The following is a 16,800-nucleotide window of genomic DNA, read 5'->3' on the forward strand; positions in this document are numbered from 1 at the left end:
GCTAGACCCTTTGTGTTTGCTTTCACAAATCGTACCAGCCAAGTTATTGATTTCTTTAGTCACGCTAGCTGCTTTTTTGTATTGGTCCTTTTCATCAGGACACCGAATTTGAGTAAATTTTGAATTTCAATTCAATTTCAATTTTATTATTCAAAGAACAAAAAGGAAATGAATCCTTATACAAATGATACTGAATGACGAACATCAACTTTTTCAACTTTAGATCATGCTGGATGGGACTCCTCATAATAACCTTTGGTCCATCTTTTGGAACAAAGACTAGGATCAATTCTAGATTTTCAATCTCCAAAAACTTGAAAATGTGTTTGCAAATCAAATTCATTGTGGAAATCAAATTGACATTCAACTCGAATACGAACGGCGTGAACAGTTTGTTGTAGCTGCAGAGCAAATATTAGTTTGTATTTTGAGAACCAAAAAACGATCTTTCCCATTCTCATACCTCTCCAAACTAATGCTCAAAACGTCTTCTCACTACTTTCACTGTCTCTACTTCATGATATCTTTTTCAGACGCCAAAACTAATACGGATGTCGTTAAGTTATCCACAAATTTTAGCAGCCCTGCATTCATAAATATTTAATCAAATTTTTACTGTCTCATTACATGTTGGTGAATTAAATCTGACCTCAATATCTGCTGCCTATCTGCTGTAAAGTTCTGTTTAATCTTTCAGTGCGACTGTTTGTTGCATTTATTTAGTGTGCGTGTGTGTTCTTTCCATGCGTCGTCCACTGTTTCTTCATATAGTGACAACTTTCGTTATGTTACGACGTCACTTTATGCAACTTCATGGCACACAATTCTTTGTAAAAAAAATTCATAGGTCCGTTCCAAGTGCAACAACGAAATGTCAAATTTCATCCACAGAGCCATAACCAAACAAATATTTGAGGACGCCAGCTTTTTTGGACAAAAACGATAATGTCCAACAATAACAATAATCCCAACAATAATGCCCCGTCAAAAATGGCGACCATTGTGAAAGCATACACATGGACAAGTCAATTTTCTATTTATTTTTGATTTTGATTCTAAAAGTGCGTCCGGATCTACATTTCATTACTGCAATCCGTAGATCTAATTTGTAGGAAGCTAACGACATTGAGCTGGAAAAAATTGTTTCACTTTACAACACGCTGTACGACGACAAACATTATATGTTCCGCTTGCAGGTTAAGCACGTGTTTGTTGTGTAGTGGATGATGTTTGTCGTCGAACAGCGCGTTGAAAGATGAACAGATTTTTTCCAGCTTAATGTCGTTAGCTTCCTACAAATTAGATCTACGGATTGCAGTAATAAAATGTAGATCCGGACGCACTTTTCGAATAAAAATCAAAAATAAATACAAAAGTGACTTGTCCATGCATTCACAATGGTCGCCATTTTTGACGGGAAGCTAAACTACTTTGACTATAAAGCTGGAATGCCTCAACCTTCAAAATTTGTTCTTAAAGAGCGCTTTCATTAATCTTTCATTTGTCAAAACCGTAAGCTTAACCATTTTAACTACAAAGCTGGAATTCCTCAAACTTTAAACTCCTAATTCCAAAGGGTTAATGCAATTCTTATACTAAACGGTCAGATACAGCTGAAATGCCTACGAACTTTCTTGTCTAAAAAGAAAATGTTCGTAAAATCGTTAAGGTTATGGATGAAATTTGACATTTAAATGCACGAAAATTACTCTGGCACTCGCACTTCGAACAGACCTATTCAGGCGAACGAAAAACTAGCTTTCGTAAAACAAAAAGAGCCTTGGTTCATTGCTCTGCCGTTATATCTCGTTTTTTTGTCGTCACCTCACGGTTGAAAATGGCCATAGGCCATAACGTGGTATAGGCACAAACATTCGGTCGATCAGTAAAATCTTTGTCACCAACAACGATCTTTGTTTGTCTCCAATTGGGGTTATGCTTTTGAAAAAAAAAATTAGCATTGGTTCCACTCCTTCTCGATTCTTGTTTCGACATATGTATATACTTATCAATTCAGATTGCCCGTTCCTGTCTATGCTAACTTGAGCAAAGAGTACATTTACGTGTCAAAAACCAGCCATTTTTCGTAGCGTTTAAAATATCACTGGTTCTGAGAAAACAGGTTAATATACAACCCTGAGTTGATCAAAATTTGGTGTGACCCGCCCTCGTGGTTGCCTTAACCTGTTCTTTCAGAACTTTGGGTAACACTGATAGATTAAGGAATTTGTTTATGTATTGTCCGTTGACAAGTGGATCGCCACCGGTTTCTGGTTGTTTTTGATTTTTGTTTTTTACACGGTGCGCCTTCCTGCTCACCAATCGCTGCAAAACAGATCTCTTTATCCACATTTTCATCAATAACCAAAGAATTGCAAAAGAGCCTCTCATGAAATAAAATCGTTGTCTCTAACATTTCTACAGCAGTAAGTGAAGACAAAAGGATGGGTAACATAGAAAAGACCATAAGAAGTATGTTTGAGGTGTCTCAATGCAAGTTGCAACGTCCTGAGGATTTTTATATTTAACAAGGAAAATTTAGAAACCTCTCAAGGGGAAAATGGGCTCCAAAACCCAAAAAACGAAAAAAAATCTTGATTTTTCGAAAGTCTACTGTTACTGTAGGGTAATTAGGTACATAAAGGGGTCGCAAAGTGACATACTGATGTGAAAAATAGATTTATGATAGTGGAAATAACGATTTTGAACACTGTGGCGGTGCCACCCTTTATAGACAATTTCAAGATATTTTAATTGTGAGGTTACGTTGATCGCTCGGTGAAAAAGGACTTATCCTAGCACAAATTAAAGACCTTGAACATATGCTTCACATCGCAATGTGGGCAACATAGACAGACTTGATTTGAAAACCAACCAAAACCCCGTGCTTCCATCTACATAAAAGACACATACAGAACGAGCCAATCTTAATCTATTGAAAGAAAGGTCTGTGTCGAGGAATGCAGCGCTCTTTTTTAAAAATGCCGATGAATCAAATATAGCTCCACCTATGGTGCAATAGTATCAACATTAACATGAAACGCACTTCAAATATTTTTACAGTGTCGTTGACAGCATGGAATGACATTTATATCACACTGACGTGCCAAAACCTTTTTTTTGTTGGTTGTGTCAAAGCTCTGAGTTTTAATCGTTTTGGTCGTTTTAATCATCCTGGAAGACATAAAAATACCTGTACAATGGCTGCTAAATTAAGCCAGAAGGAATATTTGAAGAAATATTTGTCATCCGCTAAAAGCACTGACAAAAAGAAGAAAAAGAAGAAGAGCAAAACGATTGCCGGACAAAGGTAAACAATTTGTAAAATGAAAATTTCCCGCTTCGTGTACCCGAATCGACTTCAAATATTTTGTTAATTTTCAGTGTTAAAATAATCGACGACGACATTGACCTCTCGAAGCTGCATCAAATTGCTGACGAGGATTTGGAAGTGTTTGTGATCGGTGAAGATGCTCCGACAATTGTCGGTGTGCTGGATGATCGCCCTCCGGAATTGATAGCGAAAGAAGATTACAAAAACAACAGCAAGTGGAAAGTGATTGCGGATGATGATGGTTTCAGTAGTTCATTGAATGTTCAACATACCGATCGCGAGGGTAATGTTAGCAGGAGCACCGGAAAAGATTCGACCAGCAGAAAGTCAAAAACGTTTGACGACAATGACGATCTAAGTCCGCCAAGGGTGAAGCGCAAAAGAGATGACGATCGCAATCATCAGTCGGTGAAGAGCACCGATAAGCCTCGAACATCACGTTTTACAGATGCGTCACCTCCTCGTAGACGAAGGAAAAGTGGTAGTGCCGACAATTCTCCACCTAGAAGAATGTCGCCTTCTCGTAGACGAAGGAAAAGTAACAGTGCCGATCATTCTCCTCCCAGAAGAATTAAGGAAGAACCACATTCACCCAGCCGTGCAAAAGTGTCGCATAGAAATCGTCGACATTCCGATTCCGATCAGTCGCCTCCTCGAACAAAGAACTATCCAGTTATGTCACCCACACGAAGAAAAGTGAAAGAGGAGCCTGACTCAGATGAGTCACCGCCACGGCGACGCAATAGATTAGAACGATCTGACTCCGACCAGTCACCACCGCGAAAAAACAAAATCAAGCAAGAACGAGACGCTTCCCCTTTACGTAGGCGTTCTCGGTCACCGAGACGGAGACGATCCCGATCACCAGCATACAGACGAGACCGTTCAGATCGATACGACAGGCACAGTAGTAATTACCAATCTGCATCGAATCGAGAGCGACGACAGTCGAAATCTCCTGCCTACCGCAGACGGTCTCCAGACCGAGATACGAGTCCAAAATCTCGCAGAGATCGAAATTCCCCCATTGTACCGGCAAAGATGGCGAAAACGTTGGATGGAAAAGCAGCTGGACTCCAGGACGCTAAGAGCTTACGGATGGAAAATGACATTTTCAAAAGGCGAGAAGAGGAAATGTTCAACAAAATGTCGGCCGATGTGTTGGGAAGAAATGCTGAGGCTGTGGTCAGAGATCGAAGAACTGGTCGCATCCGAGACTTAGGTGAAGAAGCAGCCAAAGAACATGAAAAACTGGTGAAGGAACAAGAGCGCAAAAGTCTGTACGACAAATGGGGAAAGGGGTAAGTTCGCGACATATATTCAGCATTTTGTAACGATTCGTCTGAACGTATCCGTTCCCCCATACAGATTGAAGCAGATGGAAGAATACAATTCACGTTTACAGGAAGATCTGCATGAAACCAGCAAACCCCTGGCTCGGTACTCAGACGATAAAGATTTGGAAGATTTGCTAAAGCAGCAGGAACGAGACGGCGATCCAATGCTGGCTTATATTCGGAACAAAAAGGACAGTGCACCTGACAAAACACCCGGTAAGTGAACTATGCGGTTGAGTGACTTCTTCGCATAATAAACCAACAAATTTCGTTTCCTTTACAGCTAAGCCAATCTATCAGGGCGCCTATCCGGAAAATCGATTCGGCATACGACCTGGATATCGCTGGGACGGTGTTGATCGATCGAACGGCTACGAAAAGAAATGGTTTGATGTGCAAAGTAAGAGAAAAGCTGGCGAAGAGGAAGCGTACAAATACAGTACAGAAGACATGTAATTCGGGGGCCTGTGTTGGACAATAAAAGATTTTTTTATTCAAATTTCAAGCGTTCGAATTCATTACAGAAGGAGTGATGAGCATTGGCGACGGTTTTAACGATTCGTTCGGTAATACCCATGAAATGGCTTTATTGTCTGGTGGTTTCCTTCTCCCGTAGCCTTTCACTTGGAAAATGATTTTTCATGATCGCGTCGTGGTTATCTTCTTCCCTCAATAGGATATGCAAAAATTGGGTTTTCTTGACGAATGACTGGTCGAATGACATTTCGAATGAGAAAAGTGCAGCACTTTCTCTTCCATGGTGAGAAAATAGAATTTTTCCCATTCAAACTGTCACTTTGTTTAAGTTTTCGAAATGGTATGGCAAAGTCAAAAGATATTTCGAAAATACGAAAAACGTCCCCATTTGTCAGCCAGATTTTTAAGCAGGTCATGCTTAGTGTCGAAAGGTAATTTCAGTAGCTTTCAAACGAGCCCCATCTTGCTACGTTTTAACTTCCCTGTGTACTTTTATGGCCGTCGACGTCAGTAGTTTAACATCCTAAAATTATTCGTCAAATCCAGTTTTAGTGACAAATATGGTCAAATTTAAGAGGTTCCGAGATTTGATACAAACTAAACCAAATACTACGTCGCCATCTTGTTTCATTCGACGCTTGTGATTAGTCTTAATATGATTGTGGTTATACTTTATGACAAATAGAAATTCGAACATCGCAGTAGGCCACCATACAAATATTGTGAAAACAAAATGTCCGTCACGATAGAAAAATTGTGTTTTTAATTAATTTTATCAAAATTAAGGCTCGGAACAGGTCAGGTTCAGGTAAATACCTGAAACCTGATCTAACCTGAACCTGATTTGATAAATTTTGACCCGACCTGAAATGACCTGAAACTGAATCTCGAAAAACTGACCAGACCTGACCTGATATTTTAGTTCTCTAGTACAGGTGTTCCAAATATAGTGTACAGCCCCCAGAGATTTCAAGAGATGATGGCAAAAGACCTGACCCGAGCTATTTCAAAACCGGTCATCACGAGATAGATCATGGAATTAGCCATATGTGTGTTGAGTCATGGATAAATTTGTGAAAATTATAAGTTACCAAAATCAAGAGTGAACATATCTGAGGCACGTTGCACATGAAAGAAACCATCGTCCGGGGCTAACACAAGAAAGAAAAAATTGCGAATGAGGGACCCTTGACATGATCAGTGGGAATGCATCTCGTCAGTAATGGTTTAAATTAAACATTTAACGCTGGCCCTGAAAGTCACAATGACACAATAGTCGTATGCAAAAAGTAAAGTGAAGAAGAAGTCGTTACCAAAATTATTCCATGAAACCCAATTTTAGATTTATTAGGTTAGGACGATCCGTGAGGACCTCAAAACACAGATCTGTTGATCCTTTGTTACCTTTACCGGTCATCACGTAAATCATTGTAAGTTTCCTGTTGCCGCTAGGAACGTCTAGAACGTCAGGTCCAATTGCGGCAATTTCTGAAGGAGCTACCTCACAGTCTTGCAGCATCCTGCGACTTAGTTAAACAAATTTGGTGCAACCGGATATTGTATGTGCACCCGTTTCGTTCTCTAGATCGCAGGAACATCTCGGAGTGCTCAACTTGCAATGGCCAGTGTAACCCAATTACTCTGCTTTAAAGTTTCTATTACAAAACCTAAGGATATTTCGATATTTCTTCAGTGTCGTAGAAACAGATCAAACAGGTCAGTAGGTAAAATCAGGTTTGATAAAATCAGCTTGAGGTCAGGTCAGGTTTGTTTTTTTACTTGACCTGACCTGATATTTCAGGTCAATCTTATTTTTGACCGCGGTTGACCGAGGTCGACCTATTCCGAGCCTTAATCAAAATAAAACATAATTTCATAATTTTCATTATAAATAGTGTAATGATTCGTTTAAACATAGCTGCTTGTGCGGGTGTTGAGGAATTTCGCGCCGTGTCATTCACAATAACCCACAAAGTGACATCTTCCTTATACAAAATGTGTCATTTTGTCAATTATTGTGAATGACGCGGCGCGAAAGTCCTAGCAGCCTTTGTGCGCCTTTGTGCCTTGCAGAAGTAAATTAAATGTGAAAATCATTATCGAAATCAAGTAATTTACAAAATGTGAAACCAAATGTGATAATTAAAGTCCAAATTAAGGATTCGCGACGTAAGTTGGTACCAATCTTCGACCAAACCGGGTCAATAATAGTACATTTCGTACCTAGGACTAAAAGTCTTTTTTAGCGTGGGATAGAGCCGAAGGCGAGAAAGGCGAGGACGGAGAAAAAGTGCACTTTTCGGGTCCTAGGTATGAAAAACACTTTTCTCTAAATTTTGTTAATTACTTTATTTAACCTACCACGGTTTTAACTGCCATGCAGTCATCATCAGGGTTCTTTATTGATCAGGGGTCAATAAAGAACCCTGATGATGACTGCATGGCAGTTGAAACCGTGGTAGGTTAAATAAAGTAATTAGCACAATTTAAAGAAAAGTGTTTTATTGACCCGGCTTGGTCGAATATTGAATTAAAATGTACCACATACCGTAATTATGCTGTGATTTCGCGCCCATTTATTAGTTAATAACTAATAGTTATATTTGCAAATTATCCGATAAAAATATAACGAAATGAAAGACAAACCAAAGAAGTAAGTTTAAGCCTTGATCTGGCAGATTTATGTACCTAAATATGACCCATTTTTCTCTGTTTTTGATAGTGTGTCTAACTGAACGCTCTTAATGTCATTTAAAAGGGGTGAACCTGTCACATACGACTATTCATCTGTTATCTATAATATGAAGCTGAGGTTTCAACAACGACAAAAATAAAGACAAGCTCTGGGTAATATGGTCTTTTATATAGTAAATGCTTGTTTAAAAAAATTGAAGTACAAGATTTGAAATCAACAGATTAAAAATACTTTGATCGATTGAAGTAATAAACCCGATATTAATACTGGTAATATGCTAGCCGTCTGTAACATCTGTGACAGGTTTAAAAATCCTTTCTACGTAATGACGATTGTGAAACCCCATATGAAAATGGGCATAATTGGGCGGACCCCCACTGAGCTCAAAAAATGTTTTAGGGTGATAGATATTTACAATACCGATCGACAACAAGAAAGTTTATGGAAATTGGATGACCGACTCGTGAGTTTCATCGTCGATGATTCGTTCGTCGAAAAGGCTTTGTACTAGAGCATCACTTTCTTCCATCAACCCTCTGATAGGGTTCTGTGCAACAACATCGTACGTTGTTCGATCGGCTAGCAGTGTCGACATTTTCGATTCGTATTCCGTCCTGAACATTATAACCGACCGTTTATATTTGTCACTATTCAGGATCACGATGTGTTTGTTGCGTTGTAGGAACATGTCAAGTTTACGGTGAGTGTCTCGTATGAACGAGTCCACCCCCTTCCAATTTATAGTCTTTGGTGATGTAGTTGGTTATGTAATTCCGTTAATTATTTTTCATTGAAAAACCAGATATTCATGAATTTGCCGTGTCATAAAATTAGATAAAAGCGGTAACGTACTGAAGACTTACCTAGCTTTCAGAGCAACTAATAAATCTTTTAATGATCAATGAAATAAATGTGATAAGATATTTCACTCCCGTCACATGCCTGTACCTGCATTTTATCACAGTCGTTTAATTTGCCTAAAACTGTCATCAGTGCAAGAGATACCAAAACCGTTGAGTAGTCAGTTCTAGTTTGAAGCTAATTATAAACGAAAAGGAATTGGAATCGAAATGTTCCTGCAAACATTATTCGCATTGTTTATCGCTGTAACTGTTAAAGCGTCCGAGTGTGATCTATTGTCGAATGACGGTTTAGCAACCAGACAGAACGCATGTGTTTTATCACCAGAAACGATCGAAGGTCCTTATCACATAGATAGGCTGCTTGAGCGTTCAGATGTTACAGACGGGGAACAAGGAATACCACTAGATCTGACTTTTCTCATTAGGGATGCCAAGACTTGTGAACTTCTACCAAATATCATTGTTGATATCTGGCAATGCAACTCAACCGGATTTTATTCGGGATTCGTAAGTGCAGGTAATGGGTATAACATCAGTCGCGGTATACCAACGGATGAAACTCGTTTTCTTCGTGGAATCCAAACCTCAAATGCGAATGGAGAAGTTAAATTCAGAACGATCTATCCAGGTTGGGTGTATATGTTGCCCGAAAATCCCGATAATCATTTTACAGATATGTATTAGGTTGGTACGTCAATCGGGCTGTGCACATTCACATCAAACTGTACTACGGCATGCAAACAACGACGGCCAAATATACTGGTCAACTGTATTTCAATGAAGATATAAACGAAGCTGTTTCCAATATTTTACCATACAGTGCCATAAGAACTTTTCGCACACTGAACAGTGTTGACCAATATTATACCAGCGCCCAAGGAACGCTTACAACATTGCAAGTAACTGGAAACGTTACGGCTGGATACACTGCAACAGCTTTCGTGATCGGCATCGAACGTCCAGAGTATGAATATATCGATCAGAGAAATGATAACAGGTGGCGCTGAGCTGACGCTACAAGCTCTACAAGTAGAATGAATATGTCGAACATGTCGAATGACATTTAACAGCTATGTAGCCAATACGTCAAATGGTATAGATCAAGGCCAAGGTTATTCGAAATGTCAAAAATCATCCACAGAAAACCCTAACCTGAAAGTATGTGCAGCGAAAAAGAGGAGGCACTTTGTTCAAGTTTGAAAATAGAAATAAATGTTTGCATTGTTTTCTTGTAAAATAATGAGCTTAAACAGCTATGCCATACAAGAAACAATTATAGTTTCACCTTTTATACATTGGAAATCTATTAAATTTAATGTTTTCTTGTTGATCCGGACAAAACACAAAATTAAACGGCAGCTCAAAAATTACAATTTTTTCACAGAGTTGTGGTTAGGGTTCTATATGAATGATTGTGTAGCAGTCAGTGTTCGAGTTTACAGTTAATCGGACATGATCTATTTGCTTTTGTTTTGCAATTTCGATATACATAATCTTCAAGGCCGTTTGAAATGCCAACCACGTTAAAAAAATCTCATACAAATGAATGAATGAACGAAACATTTAACAAAACTTAAGTTAGGTTACGTCTGAAAGTACTGTATCTTGAAGATGATCTGTATTCATTCTACCTGTACGGTCACCTGTCATCATTTCTGTGATATCGATTGTTTAATGTGTTATTTAACTATACCATTTTTGTTTCTAGAGCTTCGAGTTCGTCCTCTATGATTAACCTTCACAAAACTTGTTGGATGATGGCCCAGGTTTTGATAATAGTAAAACTGTTTCTTGAGGCAGTATAAGAATATAAAAAAAAACTTTGGTTCCAGCAGACGTTCGGTCTTGTGTACACTATGATAAAAGGTGATATGAAAAAATATGACCACTCAAAGAAAGTAAAACGATAGCAATAGAGTCTTGATTACATTGCTGATAATTCGTTTGATGAAAATGTATAAATAATTATTGCTAGGCTTAATTCTTATCACATTACTCTTTAATAAATATTTTAAAGAACAAAAGCATTTATACAATCCTATTCGTCAAATATGAACACAGACAAACACTTTACCCTTACCGTCTGCTTCGAATTCCATCAATTACACACGGCATCGTAATCCTATGAGCCCCCTTGTACTTCGTACGAGGCTAGAAATTAAACGAGTGTGAAGCGAGGGCCGTAATCCACAAGAGTTTCAGGTTTGTTCAAGACATAAGCAAGACAACCTTTCAACGCCTTTTACAGCAGACACCCCAACCGATATCAGTTCTTTTGTAAGTGGATAAAGGGACTTGCGTCACACTTCTACTGTAAGTGGTTGCGCTATTAGAAAAATTTGTAACAAAAAAAAACCTCAATGTCTCAGTTATACTCCCAACTTGGAAGTTTAAAAATTTATTAATTTTCTGCTGTCAATCCATTTAACATGCGCAATTAGAAAAATCATTTCCTGTAACGGTACAGCCACAAATCTTCCGGTTGACAACAGTACTACCGGTAAGTGTACACCTTGTAACAGATGATCCTCCACTTATGTTCGACGATGTTAGAGTTGATTTATCAACAGTGGAACCACCACTTATGGTCGACGAAGTTAGAGTTGATGTATCAACAGTAGAACCCTCTTTAACTGTTGTTGTAGTTAGAGTCGATGTCTTGATTGTAGAACTGACTATGTTGCTGTCGGTAAATGTGGAAGCGGAAACAAATGAATTCGAACATTGGGTGTTGGTCCAAGTGTTTCCATTTCCTGGACAATCACCGGCTACATAAGAACCTGCAGCACACGGGGAATTATTAGAAGAAACGTTATGCACCGTAAAATTGCAACCAATTCTCACCTCCTCCTACAATTAAAACTGCAACTCCTAACACGGCTGTATACGGAAACATGTTTGGGAAATTAACGGTTTTGTTTAACTCTTGGATCTCTAATTATTTGATATTGTTTCGGATATTTTTATCGGCTTGCAACTGATGCTATATCGATAGAAAACAGCAATATTTATACGAAAAATGTTGCTACCTTCGCACCTTGTTTTGCAACCTATGCCAAACACAATATTCTGATCATTCTAATCAGATGATAAATAACAATCTCAACAAATTGTTTGTGTTGTTGTTTGTTTCGCATATGACTCATTTAAGCAGTGGTCCCACACCCCACAATCGTTATGAAACTTTTGAAATGATTTTCAAATTTATATTATTTTTCAAAAGGGATGTCATGAAAGCTTTTCTCATTTGTTCGCTTTTTTGAACATTTTGTGACCAACATTTTAGAGTGCTTATCATTCGTAAGACCAACGCACTTCAAGCATAAGGGGTACTCTAAATAGAGTACTGAAACGGGACAGTGTATCAAACAAATTTTGATACTGTAAAAAAATTGGGACATTTGGGACATACAAAATAGGACTCTATTTTGGCAGCTGTCACTCGAAGCACTTTCGCTTGATGTGCGTTGGTCTTACGTATGATAAAGACTCTACAATGTTTGTCACAAAATGTTCACTCCTATGATTTAAAATGCATGAATGTATGGCAGAAAACCTTTAATACATGGAAATGTTTGTCACGCTCTACTTATTCCTTGATAACACGATAACTTGAGTAATTCTTAACGGATTTTCAAAAACTTTTTTTTTCGAAAAGGACTGAAATTCCTGAGGCTAAGTTTGGTAATGGAAAGTATCGCAGTAATATAATCTAGGAGTTGTTCTGAAAAAATTTGAGTGAGTGATTTTGTGTTCATTGTTTGAACTAGGTCCCACCTTTTGGGCGGGTCGGGTCCCTTGACTGATAATTTTTCCAAAATAATTAATCAATTAAAGTGAAAGCAAAACAAAATTATCGAGCCTCATTTTTGTCAACTGAATTTCAATTGTCAAAAACCAGACTAGATATTTCATTTTGCTTTTACCTTATATTACAGAATATTATAATCAAGGTTCTGAAAGAATTTTGTTTTTGTGTGTCACCGCCTTCGTGATCAACTCAGGGTTGTCTTAACCTGGTTCTTTCAGGTTTGATTATCTTATTTTATTTTAACTGATTTTTTCATCTGGGTGAGAATGGACAATTCCTGAAGTCCAAGCCTTTTTGTCACGGTATGGATGTAATAATCTAACACAATTCTCAATTTGATACATTTACTTCTACAAAAATGAAATGTTGTCACTTTGTATTCGTTTAAATTGTGCAATAATCCAATAAGACCCGAGTTGTTAACTAATGCAGTAAGATACCGCAACTCGTGTCAAACTCGCTTCGCTCGGGCCGCAAACTTCACACTCGTACGAGTTGTCTAAGATTGCAATATGATACCGTAACTCGTGTGAATTTCGACCCCCGATATTAGGTTTGGCCTAGCCGCAAACTTCTCACTCGTTCGAGCTGTCTAAGATTGCAATATGATACCGTAACTCGTGTGAATTTCGACCCTCGCTTCGCTCGGGCCGAAAACTTCACACTCGTCGGAGTTGTCTAATGTTAGAATTGCTTGTTTGTAATACTATATGCTCACTGTATATGTAATTTCAGGTACAGTCGCCAACATTTCAAATGTCTTTTTTGTTAGGAATTTGACGTTTTCAATGAATTCCACTCAATCCACACAACTCACACTCTGTCTGTATCAGTATGATCCGCTGTGGTTTCCAAGGTTGTATTATTAGAAGGTTGCGCCAACAGCCTGTTTCGTGGTGGCATTAAATAAAAAATAATTGCCGTAGTGCATTGTATTTTAAATTAGGCGAATTCTTCGCTGTGGCATTAATGCGAAAATGAAGTAACCAGAACGAAGATAAATACCTAAATATCAATAATACCACTGTAGTAACCATTTTTATTTCTCCATTTACCATTTACCACAAAAATACTCCGTGTGAAAGAAAAAAAATAATGAATTTTTGCTTTGTTTACTTGACAGTTCGCTATCTCAAGGAGTACTTTTTTGTTGAGTGGCAACCATACTTAAGTTAATGCGGTAAATTATTTTGTTTTCTTAAAAGTCATACGACAGTCCTAAAAGTTTGTTCCAATTAACTGTTAATCCGAACTTTGACAACAGGAACGACAACGACTTCATTCAAAACAGACGTATCTTCTTCTCTCAGTGAAGGGAATCATCAATGATCAATTACCAATAATTATCAATTATCAACATAGTAAATGGAATAGCTTCCGACCTTAATCTCAGGAATTCCATTCCTCGTCGATTAAAACAAATTTTATTAAAATCGGTTAAGAATTATTACTCAAGTTATCGTCATGACAAAAAAAATGGTTACAAACAATTACGTTTTTGATAACATTTCATACAATATCGCCACAACACATTAAATTATCATAAATTATCACAAAATCAATTATCAGCGGTATAATATCATGTATTATCAAGTATCAACAGAGTAAAATCCTGTTTTCTGGAATAGTTTCCAGAACCTTATATCCCGACATAGCCCACCTTCTAAAAAAAATCATCAAAATCGGTTAAGAATTACTCAAGTTATCGTGATGACAAAAAAAAATGGCTACAAACAATTAAGGTTTTGATAATTTTTCATACACTGTACTGTAAACTGTTACCAACATTTTAGGGTATTTTCTGGCGTAAGACCCTTGACTTCAGTCAAGGGAACAATATTATTATTACCAATTATTATCAGATACTTATTTTTCTGAAATAGTTTCCAGAACCTTATACATTGCCCATCCTCGAACTTAACCTCAGAAATCCCATTCTTCTACGTTTTTAATAACATTTTATATAATATCACCACAACACATTAAATTATCATTAAATTATCATTATCACAATAGCAATTATCAGCACTGTATTATCAATTACAATTATCAATAAAATCATGTTTTTCTGGAATAGTTTCCAGAACCTTATCCCGACATGGCTCATCTTCGAACTTAACCTCAGGAATTTCATTTAAAAAAAATCATCCAAATCGGTTAAGAATTACTCAAGTTATCGTCGTGACAAAAAAAAATTATTTCAAACAATTAAAGTTTTGATAATTTTTCATACACTGTATGGTTACTAACATTTTAGGGTATTTTCTGGCATAAGACCCTTGACTTTCAGTCAAGGGAATAAAGAGATTGACCGAATGTGAACTTTGTGGCCAGAGCGAAGCGAGGGGCTGTAATCCACACGACTTCGGTTTTGTTCAAGACATAAGCAAGAAATCTTTTCAACACCCTTTATTGCAGACAATACGAAAATGTTTTTTTTGCATTACACTATATCCTCATAGTCATAATCTGCCAATTTTGACGTATTTTTTTGCGTGTCCAAACTGTAAGCGTCACCTCGACCGATATCAGCTCTTTTGTAAGTGGGTAAAGAGACTTGCGTCACACTTCCACTGTAAGTGATCATTGGGCGATATCACTTCTTTTGAAAGTCTTTGGAAACCAAACAACCAAATAAAAAAAAACGCCGACGCCTCAATTACACTCCCAACTTGAAATTTTAAAAATTTATTAATTTTCTGCTGTCGATCCATTTAACATGCGCAATTAGAAAAATCATTTCCTGTGACGGTACAGCCACACAACTTCTGGTTGTCAACAGTACTATCAGTAAGTGTACACTTAGTAACCGATGAACCACCACTTATGGTCGACGAAGTAAGAGTTGATGTATCAACAGTGGAGCACTCTTTAACTGTTGATGTAGTCAGAGTTGATGCCTTGATTGTAGAACTGTCTATGTTGCTGTCGGTAAATGTGGAAGCGGAAACAACCGAATTCGAACATTGGGTGTTGGTCCAAGTGTTTCCATCTCCTGGACAATCACCGGCTACATAAGAACCTGTAGCAATGGCGGGAAAATTTTAATGTAAAGTTATGCACCGTCAAACAGCAAACAATTCTCACCTCCTCCCACAATTAAAACTGCAACTACTAACACGGCTGTATACGGAAACATGTTTAGAAAATTAAATTTTTTGTTTAACTCGTGGATTTCTAATAACTTGATATTGTTTCGGATATTTTTATCGGCTTGCAACTGATGCTATATCGATAGAAAACAGCAATATTTATACGAAAAATGTTGCCACCTTTGCATCTTTTTTTTGCAACATATGCCAAACACAATATTCTAATCGGATGATAAATAACAATCTTAACGAACTGTTTGTTGTTTGTTCCGCATATATGATTCATTGTTGGCAGGGGTCCCACACCTCACAATCGTTATGAAACTTTTGAAACGATTTTCAACTTTTTTTTCCAAAGGAAGCTTTTACAAACAGATGTCATGAAAGCTCACTTATATATTTCATAATTTGAGTATTCGAAAATATTCGCCACATCAAACACCAAACTTTTTTGTTACGGCAACTATTTATTTCATATATCAGATGAGCCTATTTACATATTTATATGATCGTAAAGAAATACTGCGCAGTGCCTCGATTCTCATGCGTTCGTAGCTTGGAATAATCGTAATTTGACAGTTGCGTGTGTAAAATCCCATAAGAACTGTCAAATTACGAATTCTTACTGTAGCTACCGCGCTAAACACACATAGCGACGCCAATGAGACTTAATCCAAATTTTTCTTTTCTTCTTCTGTCAAGAAAAATTTGAATTAGGTCTCTTTCGTGTCCCTACGTGTGGCTAGAGTTAAAGTTACGAACGTATGAGAATAGCGGCCCAGTAATATACATTCCCCCTCGTCCGCCATTTTACGCTATTGATGAAATATACTTACCAATAGCACAATTTTTGTATACCATTACAATATAAATTGGTAACTGTGGACTGTAATTCCGAACATTTTTCAGCCAGAGTACCGTATGCTATTTCTCAGTAATCTTTTACCCATTTTTCACGAACTATGTACTCATCTTAAATTGAAATGTGTGTGACCATTGACAATAAAGTCAAGGTTCTAAAAACCGGTTGAAGACAGTTACGAAGGCGGGTGACACCGAAATTGAAAACGCCCACAGTACAGTTTGTGTGTGAAATCGAATTGAAGAAAGAGTTTTTTTAGGAAAATTCGGAATTTTGTTTTTGTTAAGTTGCCTTCTTCATATGAAACTTCATCGCCTCTGACGTAATTC

The 16,800-nt window shown here is 37.5% G+C and overlaps 2 protein-coding genes and 2 long non-coding RNA genes across 4 annotated transcripts; 2 read left to right on the top strand and 2 right to left on the bottom strand.

Annotated features, from left to right (window-relative positions):
- The first annotated feature begins 3,098 nt into the window (after positions 1–3,098).
- On the top strand, positions 3,099–5,170 carry LOC119083515 (BUD13 homolog). Its single transcript, XM_037193232.1, has 4 exons — positions 3,099–3,310; positions 3,385–4,635; positions 4,703–4,887; positions 4,955–5,170. Exons 1-4 carry the CDS (start codon positions 3,201–3,203, stop codon positions 5,125–5,127), a joined length of 1,719 nt encoding a protein of 572 aa, XP_037049127.1. The 5' UTR covers positions 3,099–3,200; the 3' UTR covers positions 5,128–5,170.
- Positions 5,171–8,800: 3,630 nt separating this feature from the next.
- On the top strand, positions 8,801–10,731 carry LOC119083516. The gene is made up of 3 exons (XM_037193233.1): positions 8,801–9,334; positions 9,391–9,670; positions 10,415–10,731. Exons 1-3 carry the CDS (start codon positions 8,914–8,916, stop codon positions 10,509–10,511), a joined length of 798 nt encoding a protein of 265 aa, XP_037049128.1. The 5' UTR covers positions 8,801–8,913; the 3' UTR covers positions 10,512–10,731.
- Positions 10,732–11,075: 344 nt separating this feature from the next.
- Positions 11,076–11,735, bottom strand: LOC119083520. The gene is made up of 3 exons (XR_005088883.1): positions 11,551–11,735; positions 11,283–11,486; positions 11,076–11,234 (listed from the first exon to the last, which is right to left on the bottom strand). It is a non-coding gene; the product is annotated as an uncharacterized LOC119083520 (long non-coding RNA).
- A 3,437-nt stretch (positions 11,736–15,172) lies between these two features.
- Positions 15,173–15,728, bottom strand: LOC119083519. Its single transcript, XR_005088882.1, has 2 exons — positions 15,605–15,728; positions 15,173–15,539 (listed from the first exon to the last, which is right to left on the bottom strand). It is a non-coding gene; the product is annotated as an uncharacterized LOC119083519 (long non-coding RNA).
- Between the last annotated feature and the right edge of the window lie 1,072 nt (positions 15,729–16,800).

The sequence above is a fragment of the Bradysia coprophila genome, unplaced genomic scaffold (genome assembly GCF_014529535.1).
Source record: "Bradysia coprophila strain Holo2 unplaced genomic scaffold, BU_Bcop_v1 contig_687, whole genome shotgun sequence".
In the NCBI taxonomy this organism is placed as follows: Eukaryota; Metazoa; Arthropoda; class Insecta; order Diptera; family Sciaridae; genus Bradysia; species Bradysia coprophila.